Source organism: Otolemur garnettii, unplaced genomic scaffold (assembly GCF_000181295.1).
Source record: "Otolemur garnettii isolate 467f Iridium unplaced genomic scaffold, OtoGar3 scaffold00011, whole genome shotgun sequence".
In the NCBI taxonomy this organism is placed as follows: domain Eukaryota; kingdom Metazoa; phylum Chordata; class Mammalia; order Primates; family Galagidae; genus Otolemur; species Otolemur garnettii.
Window position 1 is genome coordinate 4,639,919 of NW_003852406.1, and position 13,142 is coordinate 4,653,060.

Below are 13,142 nucleotides of genomic sequence, written 5' to 3' on the forward strand. Positions count from 1 at the left end.
GAGTCTCCTGCCTCCGCCTCCCAGGTAGCTGGGACCACAGGCGCCCGCCACAACGCCCGGCTATTTTTTGGTTGCAACCGTCATTGTTGTTTGGCGGGTCCGGGCTGGGGATTCGAACCTGCCACCTTAGGTGTACGTGGCTGGCGCCTTAGCCAGTTGAGCTATAGGTGCCGAGCTGGATATTTTTAATGAAACACAGGCAGGGGCAGTGCCTGTGGCTCAGTGGGTAGGGCACCAGCCCCATATACCAAGGGTGGTGGGTTCAAGCCCGGCCCCAGCCAAACTGCAACAAAAAAATAGCCGGGCATTGTGGTGGGCGCCAGTAGTCCCAGCTACTCGGGAGGCTGAGGCAGGAGAATTGCCTAAGCCCAGGAGCTGGAGGTTGTTGTGAGCTGTGACACCACGGCACTCTAGGCGACAAAATGAGACGCTGTATCTAAAAAAAAAAAAAACAGGCAAGATGATTCGCTCCCTGATAGACAACATGCCTCCGTGTCTCTCCAGAACTTCTATGCCATGGTGGCTCCAGCACAGAATGCCTCCAGAAGGTTCTTTGTGACTTTCAACCTAATTGTTACCTTTCTGAGAGATGCTGACCAAATTGAGTAAATTTTTAGTCAGTGGTAGAATAGATCTAAGTAAATTCTTGGAGATACAACAGTCTACTGTTAAGCAGACCTAAACAGATATATGTTTTAGTTTGCAGAGTAGATGTTTTTTGTTCTATAAGTTATACAAGGCTAAGGTAGAGGCTCTTAACCCTTCAATTATTATGTCTGATATGAGGGCTTTGGGCAGTGAAGGGAGAACCTAAAGGTAAGTGGTAATGGTTAATTGCTAGGCTGTGTCGTCTTCTTTTTTTGTAATATCACATTTCTTTATGCCAAGATATTGATTTAAAATGCCTTTCAAGGAAGTTTTCAGGACCCTTGAGTATGGGGGAAAACAGTGCTGTTTTTATCATATTACAGTGATATCGTCTACAGCCTATTCAACCCATTAGACCTATTTGAAGCATTTGAGGTTTTAAAGTGAGTAGAATTATAAAAGTTCATCTAGTGCAGGGTTTTTAAACCTCAACACTGTTGACATTTGGGGCTGGATAATTCTTTGTTGTGGGGTGTTGTTTTGTGCATGGGAGAGAGTTGTGCAGTATCCCTGGCCTCTAGCCAGTAGCACATCCCCCTGTTTTAAAATGTACCTGGGGTTTCGTTTTAATCAGGTGTGGTAACAGACACACAGACAACCGCCTTGAAAGAAGAGTTTATTACTTGCAGTTCCCAAGAGCAGGAGGCACACCATGCCATGCAAGCGTACATGGGAAGCACCCAAGTCCATTAAGGGGCAGAAAAAGAAAGGGATGAGCATGGTCCAGAGCCTGTATTGTGGTTTCTGGGGGAATGAATGGGTAAAACAGGGTAGGCAAGTTGAGGGCTGGATAGTTTGGATAATTTCAACAGACTCAGGGCTATTGTCATCTGATACCTGGCCCTGGACTGGTTGGTTTATGTGTGAAAGGTATGCTCATGGGGCAGGGAATGGGGAGTAGTGAGTAGTGCTATCTCCATGAATTAGCTAGCTCTGGGAAAATTAGCAAGTCCCTCAAGATGTCAAAGCATCATAAAATTCAGAACATAAAAAACATAATACTCCCCCCTCAGTGTGACAACCAAAAACATTTCTAGATATTGCCAGGTATCCCCTAGGTGCAAAAGTGCGTGGGTTGACAAACACTGGTCTAGTCCCTACTTTCTGTTTTACAGATTAAAACAAAAGTCAGGTGACTTGCCTCAGTTATTATAGTTAGAAAAAGAATGGAGACTAGATCCCTGATTAATACCTGGCAGAGTCTAGCAGTCTTTCTGTAAAACTAGTATCAGTCTAAAATCTGTGGCTTTTTTATTATTTACAAATCCATCACCTGTTCCTTGTATGGAGAGGTTTGAATGTATTATATTCAGATCTAACTTCTGAATGTAATATATTGCAAACCCCCCAACCCAGTTTCAACTCTTCCAACCTCCAGTATGTTCGTTGAGACTAGAAGAGCAGTAATGTTTATTGACAGCATGCCCCTTATTGGGTGACATTTTGGGGAATGTCCTTGATGAAGGACTAGATAAGAAAGGAGGGTACCATAGTAATACTTATTTTAGCCAGAGAAACACTACTGTAACTGACAAAGTCTCAGAAGATAGGATACGAGCAGGTCAAGGTGTGTGTGACAAGCATATTAATGAATTTTTAAAATCTATTTGTTAAGTAACTATAATCTATTAGCTTACTTGATTAGAATATACTTATAATGAAGCTCAGTTCGTGGGTCTATAGCTTCTTAAAACAGCTAGCTGTCATTTATTTTGTGGTCAAGAATTGTATTTAAGGAGTCAGGATCCTAGCTAATATTTAAAACTGTATGTTTCACATGGGCTTGAGCAACAGGTAGAATAGTACAACTCCATCACTACCACCATGAAATAGCAATGCATAAGTACATGCATTATTATTATTATTATTATTTTTTGTAGAGACAGAGTCTCACTTTATCGCCCTTGGTAAAGCGCCATGGCATCACAGCTCACAGCAACCTCCAACTCCTGGGCTTAAGTGATTCTCTTGCCTCAGCCTCCTGAGTAGCTGGGACTATGGGCACCCTCTACAATGCCTGGCTATTTTTTGGTTGCAGTTCCGCTGGGGCTGGGTTTGAACCTGCAACCCTTGATATATGGGGTCGGCGCCCCACTCACTGAGCCACAGGCGCCGCCCAGTACATGCATTATTGATGGAGAGGGAATGTAACTTGTTAATTATTTGCCTTAATAAGCATTTTTCTTTAAGAGTATTTTAAGGGCAGCGCCTGTGGCTCAAAGGAGTAGGGCGCTAGCCCTGTATGCCAGAGGTAGCGGGTTCAAACCCAGCTCTGGCCAAAAACTGCAAAAAAAAAAAAAGAATATTTTAAAATCTTTATTTAATAAATACTTGAGGGGCAACCTGTAGATCCAGGTACTATGCTAGGCTTAGGGATATACAAGTGAGAAAAACAAAGGTTGTCTTTGCCCTAATGGTGCAGGCTGGTAGGAATGGGGGCAGTTAGTCATTAGTCAAGTAATCATACTAAAAAAATAGTAAGTGTTCTGAGCTATAAGAATTTTTAATGAAAGATCAAGATGGGCAGAGCATTCTAGAGAAGAGGTTCCACATACATAGAGGCCTTGTGGTACAAGGAAGTACAGTAGAACCTCCATAGTTGACCACCTTTCCACATTGACCACCTCCTTAAGTTGACCTAATTTTCAGAGACTGGACATGCATCACAGGTACATATCAGTACAGTAGGCCTAATTCCTTATGTTGACCACCTCCATATGTTGATCAGTTTGTTGCAGTCCCTTGGGTGGTCACCTTACAGAGATTCTACTATATATGGCAGTCACTGGGTGGAGGAACAGCTGGTACATCTAGAATGGAGAGGGTGTGTGAGCTGAGGCTAGGGTAACTGGCTGAGGTGATGGCAGTGAGCGTGAAGAGGATCAAGCAGCTAATCCAGTCTGGAGGCTAATGTGACATTCTAAGCAAGCTCCAGTCATAGTTTGGGCCAAAGTTGATTAGATGTATATTCTAATGAAGTATGCTAATGGGTCAGTTACTTAACATTGGTGTCAGAGTTGGGAGAATGACAAGTGAGTTCTTTAGGAAGTAAAAATGGATAGATTTACAGATTGATTGGGAATGGATTCTTTGTGTATAGTTCTTGTCTTGATGTCTACGTCTGAAAGTAGAAATCTTGTATTTCTTTTTTATAGTTCCATAGACAATTTGGAATTACAGATACATAGTTGGTCCAGGATTAGGAACAGACCTTTGTGTTTCATTTTTATAGGTCATCTTTCTGTGTAATGAAGATCATCCCACAAAGTGGAATACAAAGTGGAATTTATGAAAATTATTATGGATCTCAGGAAATGGCCAAAGCTGAATTGTTAGACTTTCTAGTTATAAAATGAATGTTTTCTGCTATCATTATTCATATAAGATCAACCTATAATGAAAACTTGCCTTTTACCCCCCACTCCAGAAGATTCTGTATTACTACTAATATTGGAAGGTGTTGCAAAAAAGGGCTGCGCCATTTGTATGACTTCTCTGGCTGCCTCCTATTTTCAAAGCAAAGGAATATCCAGGAATATGAGACAAAGCAAAATACCTCTTTGGTCTTTGACAAGGAAATGGATGGTCCTTAATTTGTCTAGCTACCCTTTATTATTCCTGGGTTTAATGAAAACTCGGAGTAGAAACTACAGGAGATAATTTTAATCCATTGCCCTCTAGCCCACCACCCCCCAACTCTATTCACTGAAAAAGGCTGTAGCTACATGGAAATCCAGAGACTTAGCTCTTACTCTGGAGTGTCTGAGGGGTGCCTTGGGACATGCATGGCAATGGCAGTGATTGTTTTTTAATTACCATCTCAGAACACTTAGAAATTAAAGGGTGTTTCCTGCTTGTAGAATACTTTCTGAAGAAAATGTTCTATTTTTTTCTGTTGTTTTATTAGGAACTGTTCCAATTGTGTGTCTATTTTAGTAATAATGTAACTGAATTCTACCTAATTAAAAAAAATTCTTTGGAGCACATTTATATTGCTGCCCTAAAATCCTGCAATAAGACATTTAATGCCAAAATCACATTCTAGTCTATAATTCTTTCTTATGTGGGTAATCTATGGAAGCACATAGTGTTAGTATCTTGGTGGTCATAACGGCTGATTCATTCTCTTTGGCAGAATGCCCTTCTGCCTGCAGGGTTCCGGCAAAAGAACCAGACCTCAAAGACCGCCACAGGGCCGTTTGATAGAGAGCACCTCCTTTCCTATCTGGAGAAGGAAGCATTGGAGCATAAGGACCGGGAAGACTATGTGCCCTACACTGGAGAAAAAAAAGGTAAACCCAGAACTTTGAAGTTATTGTGTGATAGCACTTCATTTTTATTTTTATAGGTAAATATGGAGAAAATCATATTTTTAGAGGAAAGTCACTGGTAGCCTTAAAGATAATGACACTATTGACTTAAAATCTTATTAAATAGTTTAGACATTTTATTTATAATTTTCATCAGCTCAGCTGGTAAGTTTCTTCTTTTTTTTTTTTTTTTTTTTTTTTTTTTGAGACAGAGCCTCAAGCTCTCCCCCTGGGTAGCGTGCCGTGGCATTACAGCTCACAGCAACCTCCAACTCCTGGGCTCAAGCGAGTCTCCTGCCTCCGCCTCCCAAGTAGCTGGGACCACAGGCGCCCGCCACAACGCCCGGCTATTTTTTGGTTGCAGCCGTCATTGTTGTTTGGCGGGTCCGGGCTGGGGATTCGAACCCGCCACCTTAGGTGTACGTGGCTGGCGCCTTAGCCGGTTGAGCTATAGGCGCCGAGCCTGGTAAGTTTCTTCTTAATGATTTGTTAATAATATTTTATTGCACAATGGTTTTGTCTAATACTCCTTAGTTCTTTGATGTAACAAAATGAAAGTGTACTGAAAGAAACTTTTAAATACACTAGTATGGGGGCGGCGCCTATGGCTCAAAAGGGTAGGGCGCCGGTCCCATATGCCAGAGGTGGCAGGTTCAAACCCAGCCCCAGCCAAAAACTGCAAAAAAAAAAAAAATACACTAGTATATTACAGAGTGCAAATAATGTTAAAGCACTGTGCTATTCTAATGTCTGTCTTTAAAGTGAAATGCCATAAAACAATTTATATTTTTAAAGACCCATTGTAAAAAATATCCTGTATCCTTCCTTAGTAATCATGGTTATAATTGCCAGTGCTTTATAATCATTACTTTCAGGAAATATTTCTATTTTAAGTCTCTCCCATTGCAATATTTGATCTTATGTATCCTCGCATGGAAATGGAATACAGGTGAGTTTTCAAAAGTTCTGTGTATAATAGCACTTAAATGAAATAGGATAAGTTTCTCAGCTTTCACAGCAAATAAGAGCACAGATTGGCCTAAAAAGCCAAATTCTACATGCACTGTTACATGAGATATCATGTATAAAATATTGGGGAAGGGTGGCAGCATTGCAAAGCTGAACATCACTTCATCCAGGTTCTGTTTTTACATCTGAATTTGTACTAGTCCAGGCAGGAAGAATGGGTTAGGGCCTAGTGCTTTCTCCTATTGAGACTCTGGCTTTTTATTTAGGAAAGAAGCCTTTCTCAAGTTTGGTGAGGCCTGTGACTACCTCAAAGCTGCAAGGGAAACAGGAAAGTTCATTTTAGCATTCCACCTCTATAGTTGAGGAAGGCTAGTGAATGACTTTGAGTACATAAGCCACAAGGTCTACATCAGGCTTTTTCAAAATTGTCCATCACCCCTAGTCCCTCTGTTCTTTCTTTAGATTCCATCTCTCCTTCCTTTCTAGTTGAGGATTGCTACCATTACTACTTGAAATAGTCCAGCTTCTCCAGAGAAACCAAACTAACAGGATATTGGGAGGGAGAGAGAGAGATTTTAACGAATTATCTCACATGATTGTGAAGGCTTCATAAATCCACAATCCAGCCAGCTAGAAACCCAAAGAAGAGTTGCAATACCTGTTCCAAGGCAGTCTGCTGGCAGAATTCCTTCTTACCTGGGGGAGATCAGTCTCTGTTCTATGAACCATCAAACTGTTGTTAGAGATGGTGATGTCGCATCTCTCAGCTGTTTGTGGCTAGAGAAGGGATGAAAAACCACTGCAGAATATTTAAGTGTAGAAAATCACAAAAACAGGTGGAAGCATCTGTTACTTTGTATTTGTCATAGGAAAGACAGCTGGTATATTCTCTCTGTACAGCCATACCCTTAATCCTGCTTGAATAGGAGAGCAGGATTTGAGGATAAAAAAATATCGATTGATTACCTTTTACTAGTCTGAATGTTTCAGGTGGACTCTAGGGGAGTCATTAGGAGTAATGGAGATAGAAGCAGAGAGAGAGATGTGAGAAAAAGAGATGTAAGGAAAAACTTTGAACTCATCTGCAAAATGGAGTGAGTAAAAAGAGAATAAGAAAAACATTTTTAAAAAAAGAAAAATGAAAAAACTGGAATTTGAAGGCAAGGAGGGGAGGGAATAAAAGATATGAAAGAGTACTGCATTTATCCCAGGCTGACCCAGGAAGATGTCTGATAGGTTCTTGATTTATTTATTTATTTATTTGCAGTTTTTGGCCGGGGTTGGGTTTGAACCTGCCACCTCCAGCATATGGGACCAGTGCCCTACTCCTTTGAGCCACAGGCACTACCCTAGGTTCTTGTTTTATAATCTCTGGTTACCTAGGAAAAGATCTTTGAGGATTAGAGGAAATAGAAAAGTAGAGAATTGTGGAAAATAAGAAAATATGATAGAGGTGAGGAATATGGGTGATGATTTTTTTTAAAGTGCTATATTCTCAATATGATGGAATCATTTTTCTCTCCTTTTATATCTCTTTAAAATTTTATTTCTTTAGGTTTTAGATGAGTAAGAAATAAATAGAAATAGTTGAATTAAAAAGCAAGTAATTTTCCATTCACAACTAGTGCAAAATAAGGTCATAACTTGAGAGTTTTTATATATAGGTAAGTTAGTAATTTCATTTTATGGTTTGTGAAATGATTGTCTATAACTGTATGTTTTCCAGAATTGAAAACATATGTCAAAATCTGAGAAGGAGGATTTAATCTTAATTAAGTGAAGCTCAAGGCCTATGTCTTAGGTGAATTTGGGGGAACATTTTGTCCTATACTTATAAAATGTTCTATATTTAATAGTATAGTTAATTGCAAAGAGAAGCCATCAGGCAACTAATTAGGGCACATCTGAGAAAAGATGTGTTAAGGATCATTTTTAAATGCATTATAGGAGAACCCAAAATCTATAGTGAAATTCATCTAAATCTAATAAGCTTATTATAGGGATGGTATCATGGTATAAAATTATCTTGGCAAAGATTAATGGAAATGTCTTTTTTTTTCATCAGCTCTTATGGAAATGTCTCTTATGAGTCTTACTATGTTCAAAATGTTGAGAAAGTAAAATTTAAGAAAATTAAAATAATATAATTTCAATGTATGTTTCTTTTACTAAAAGATAAAATGTTAAGATGTTTTTACCTCTTCCTCTTGAAATTTTGCAAAATAGACCAATACAAGGGTGAAGGATAGTACTCATCCAGCTCTTTCTCATTCCTGAGAATGGTGAAAATGCACAAAACATCGATTATTCGTTCCCATCATATTTGTACATAGCATGTATATTCTGTCCCAAAGACAGATAAGGCATAGAGCACTGGTGAACTCGTCACTTGGAGAAATAATTTGCCCTAGTCTTTAATATTTTTTTTCACTGCCTCTCATTTTGTTTTGTTTTGCTAGGGACTCCTCCTTCCCATTGCTACTACCATGCTTTACCCTTACTTATACAAAGATTTTTTTTTTCCCTGTGTTCCTCATTTCACAGAGGCACCAGAGCATGGCTGTACCTTATACACTACACAGAGGTGTGCCAGCTGCTGACTCACCCAGTATGGGCTCCTCCCCTCCCTGCAGAGCACTCCTTTTCTCCCTGTTGGCCTTGGGATAGAGCCATGTGTGCTTTTTTTTTGTTGTTTTTCCCTTCCCCATCCTGAGAATGGAATGCACTTGGGTTCTTTCCCAAGAATGCCAGATGCCACACCTTAATTTTCTTTCTTTCTTTCTTTCTTTTTTTTTTTTTTAGAGACAAGAGTCTCACTTTATTGCCCTCAGTGCCCTCAGGAGAGTGCTATGGCATCACAGCTCACAATAACCTCCAACTCCTGGGCTTAGGCAATTCTCTTGCCTCAGCCTCTGGAGTAGCAGGGACTACAGGCACCTGCCACAATGCCCGGCTATTTTTTTCTTGCAATTTGGTCGGGTTCGAACCTGCCACCCTCGGCATATGGGGCCGGCACCCCACCCACTGAGCCACAGGCACTGCCCTACACCTTAATTTTCTAAAGGTAAATTTAAATAGACTGTCTTAGGCTTGGCGCCTATAGCTCAACCGGCTAAGGCACCAGCCACTAAGGTGCCAGCCACGTACACCTAAGGTGGTGGGTTCGAATCCCCAGCCCGGACCCACCAAACAACAATGACGGCTGCAACCAAAAAAAAATAGCCAGGCGTTGTGGCGGGCGCCTGTGGTCCCAGCTACTTGGGAGGTGGAGGCAGGAGACTCGCTTGAGCCCAGGAGTTGGAGGTTACTGTGAACTGTAATGTCACGGCACTCTACCCAGGGGGACAGCTTGAGGCTCTGTATCAAAAAAAAGTCCTAAACTAAGGACTTCCGTATATTTTCCAAGTTACTTGTTCACAATTACCTTAGTTTTCCAGAAAACTTGTTCACTTTTATTCTAAAATAGGCTTCCCTTACCTTGCTGAGCACATGATTTTTTATTATTTTGGAGGAAAGACAGACCTTATCCTTTAGTAAGATCATGGTTATAACTTGCCTAAATCAGCAGAATTATATAATTATCAGTGGGCAGTTGGTTTCCACTAAGTCAAGATGAAAACTGGTTTTTGGCAGGGTGTGGTGGCTCATGCCTATAAGGATGCAGTAGATATTCTATTTCTCCAACAAGTGAATTTGTTCTCTTATTTTGTTTTTCTTGTGTCTTCCTTGTTCATTATCTAGTATACACAAGGTCATTAAACATTTGTTTAATAAGTGTTTATTGCTGCTCAATTTATCAGCATTGAGCAGATATCTTGTGTGTCACTGGATCAAAACAAGAATGTTTTTCCAGGATCTTCTCCCTCATCCTTTAGTTTGGATAGTTTGAGGTTTGTATGCTGCCTGACAAGCATAAATCCCAAAGCCCCTTGGAGATTATAGTGGCATGGTTTTCTGGAATAAGGCATCTTATAAACAAACAGTAAAATTATCCATGGCCTTTCAACTCTGTAAGAATGAAATAACTAAGAGCCATCTCTGTTTCTTGTATTACTGTATTTTCTATAGACTCAGCCAGGATGGGAGCCATGACTAAAGTAATTCTTAACATTTGTTGTAGGTGTAACTTAGTATCAGAGCAGAAGAGATGAGGACTAATAAAGAAAGGTCCTGGCAATAAAATTGTTAACATGGTTCACAGTTTCTCTTGCTGATTTTGTGACAATAACAAGGATCTTGGCACAGGATGTTCCCTTTTTTTTTTCTTGGCACAAACACGCTTTGGATAAATGCCATACATTTAAATTACCATTATGTGAATTCTTATCTCAGTTTCTTCCATTTCCTTGGCTGCCATTTTATAGCGCAGAAACATTACTGAACTATTTTAACATTCTTAGCAAACAAGAGTCCTAGCCCTGGTTTTGTTTGTTTAACTTAAGGGTGGGGGGTGTGTCCTTTCATACTCGTCTGAGAGAGCTTTCTGATCTAGTTGTTTGTTTTTATATTTTGCTACAATATAAAGTCATAATTTCAATTTTAAAAATTCCAATCTGGGATTTAGGTGTATTAAATAAGGAAATTAAAGTCATTTAGATAGAATGCTATCTACTGAAGGATAAAAAATGAGTAGCTGCTTTATCAAACATTGTTATTTCAGGCGGTGCCTGTGGCTCGGTGAGTAGGGCACTGGTCCCATATACCAAGGGTAGCAGGTTCAAACCTGACCCCGGCCAAACTGCAACAAAAAATAGCTGGGGGTTGTGGTGGGCGCCTGTAGTCTCAGCTACTTGGGAGGCTGAGACAAGAGAATCACCTAAGCCCAAGAACTAAAGGTTGCTATGAGTTGTGATGTCATGGCACTCTAGTAAGGGTGGCAAAGTGAGACTGTCTCTAAAAAAAGAAAATAGCTAGGTGTTGTGGCCGGCGCCTGTAGTCCCAGCTACTTGGGAGGCTGAGGCAAGAGAATCACTTAAGACGAAGAGTTTGAGGTTGTTTTAAGCTATGATGCCATGGCACTCTACTAAGGGTAGTGTAGTGTGACTCTGTCTCAAAAAAAAAAATTATTTCAGAAGTTACAAATATTAAAAGTTATAAGTCAAAGGGTCCTTTTTTTTTTTTTTAAAACTGTATTTCAAGGACAGGAAAAGTAAAATTAGATCAATCCAAGATAACTCTTTCTCTCTTTTCCAGACGGTCATTATACAGGTTAGTGGTTAGCAACCTGACTGGGTAAGAATTAGAATCACTTCTAGAGCTTTTTCAGAAATATCTATGCCTGGCCAGTCCTTATTCCATGAGTAAGAACACCAATATAGATGATTTGGGACTATGTGGTTCTCCATGCTCCTGGGTTGCTAGTTTGTTTTGCAAAACTATCTTTCTTTCTCTGTGCATCTCTCTCACTGTCTTTCTGTCATACTAGAAATCCCAGAGGTAATAAGAATAAGGAATTAAGGTGTGTCAAGTATGTTTCCTAAAACATTTGTTAATGGATGGTTTGGGCTAAAGGCAGTATCAAATTTGCTATGTGTGTTCCTAATCTCTGCAGAAAGAAACACCACTCTACGTAATACCTCTGCATCTAATAACAGCCCAACATTTCATTCTTTCTGCAAGACAGAGCACAAACCCAACTAACCATCATAAAGGAGCTCTGTGAAATTTATCAGTTCTCATAGTCATTAAGATTTTTAAATTGATATTAATATCAATTAATCAAAATAATTGAGGAACTGCCAAACTGTTTGCCAAAGTGGCTGCAGTATTTTACATTTTCTTTCTTTCTTTTTTTTTTTTTTTTGAGACAGAGCCTCAAGCTGTCCCCCTGGGTAGAGTGCCATGGCATCACAGCTCACAGCAACCTCCAACTCTTGGGCTCAAGCGAGTCCCCTGCCTCAGCCTCCCAAGTAGCTGGGACTACAGGCACCTGCCACAATGCCTGGCCCTTTTTTGGTTGCAGCCATCATTGTTGTTTGGCAGGCCCGGGCTGGGGATTCGAACCCGCCACCTTAGGTGTATGTGGCTGGCGCCTTAGCCAGTTGAGCCACAGGCGCTGAGCCAGTATTTTACATTTTCATCAGTTGATATTAATTTAAAATACATGTGTTTAGAAATGCCTTTTCTGTTATATGAAACTGTTCTAGCGGTTTGCTAAGTATGTATTTTCCAGAAAACAGCTGATTTTGACTAAGAGGCACAAACACACTGTGTCTGGCTTATTTTGTCTCAAAAAATTATTTTTTCTTTCCTCTTTAAATTTCAAAGGGCCAAATATAAAAATACTCAAGACAAAAAAACCCGTATCTAATATATTAAGCTCTTTAGTGGCTTTTGTAAACATCTTTATTAATAAAGATGATATCATTATAATTCCTGTATCATAAAATTTACCCATTTAAGAGAAGTAATTCCATAGTTTTTAGCATATTCATAGACTTATACAACCATCACCATCGTCTTCCAGTCTTATATTTAGAACATTTTCATAACCTCAAAATAAAACCCTGTACACATAAGGAGTCGATCTCCATTGCCTGCTATGATCCCTAACTCTAGGCATAAGTAAGACATGTTTTGTCTCTAGATTTGCCTTGTCTGAAAATTTCATATACATGGACTTCCATAATTTGCATTTATGACTAGCTTCTTTCACTTGGCATGGTTTCATCACATAGCATGTATCAGTACTTCATTCCTTTCTGTGGCTGGATAATATTCCATTGTTTGGATATATACCACATTTTGTTTATCCCTTCATCGTTTAAGGGACACTTGGGTTATTTTCATTTTTTAGCATATCATGAATATGCTTTTATGAACATATTTATACAAGTTGTTGTATAGACATATGTTTTCATTTTCTCTTGGATATATGCCTAAGAATGAAATTTGCTGGGTCATAAGGTAACTATGTTTAAATAATTTGAGGAACTGCCAAACTGCTTTCCAAAGTGGCTGCAGTATTTTACATTTTCACCAGTAATGTGCGGGACTTCAAATTTTTCCATGTCCTTGCCAATTACAGCTATCTTGCTATGATATTAAGGATTTTTTCATGTACTATTGGACAATTTCTTTTTTTTTCTGTTCTTTTCCTTTTTTTTTTTTTTTTTTTTTTTTTTTGTGTGTTTGTTTTTAGAGAGTGGGTCTTGCTGTGCTTCCAGGCTGGACTCAAACTCCTGGGTTAAAGTGATCCTCCCACGTTAGCCCACC

At 39.6% G+C, this 13,142-nt stretch overlaps 1 protein-coding gene across 1 annotated transcript in view; it reads left to right on the forward strand.

The window, feature by feature from the left end:
• The window catches only part of TMOD3 (tropomodulin 3), a 76,688-nt gene that overhangs the window by 35,494 nt on the left and 28,052 nt on the right, over positions 1-13,142 (forward strand). Inside the window, exon 3 of the mRNA XM_003784361.3 lies at positions 4,784-4,940. Within this exon, the coding sequence (XP_003784409.1) occupies positions 4,784-4,940 (157 nt within the window). The remainder of the gene's footprint in view (positions 1-4,783; positions 4,941-13,142) is intronic.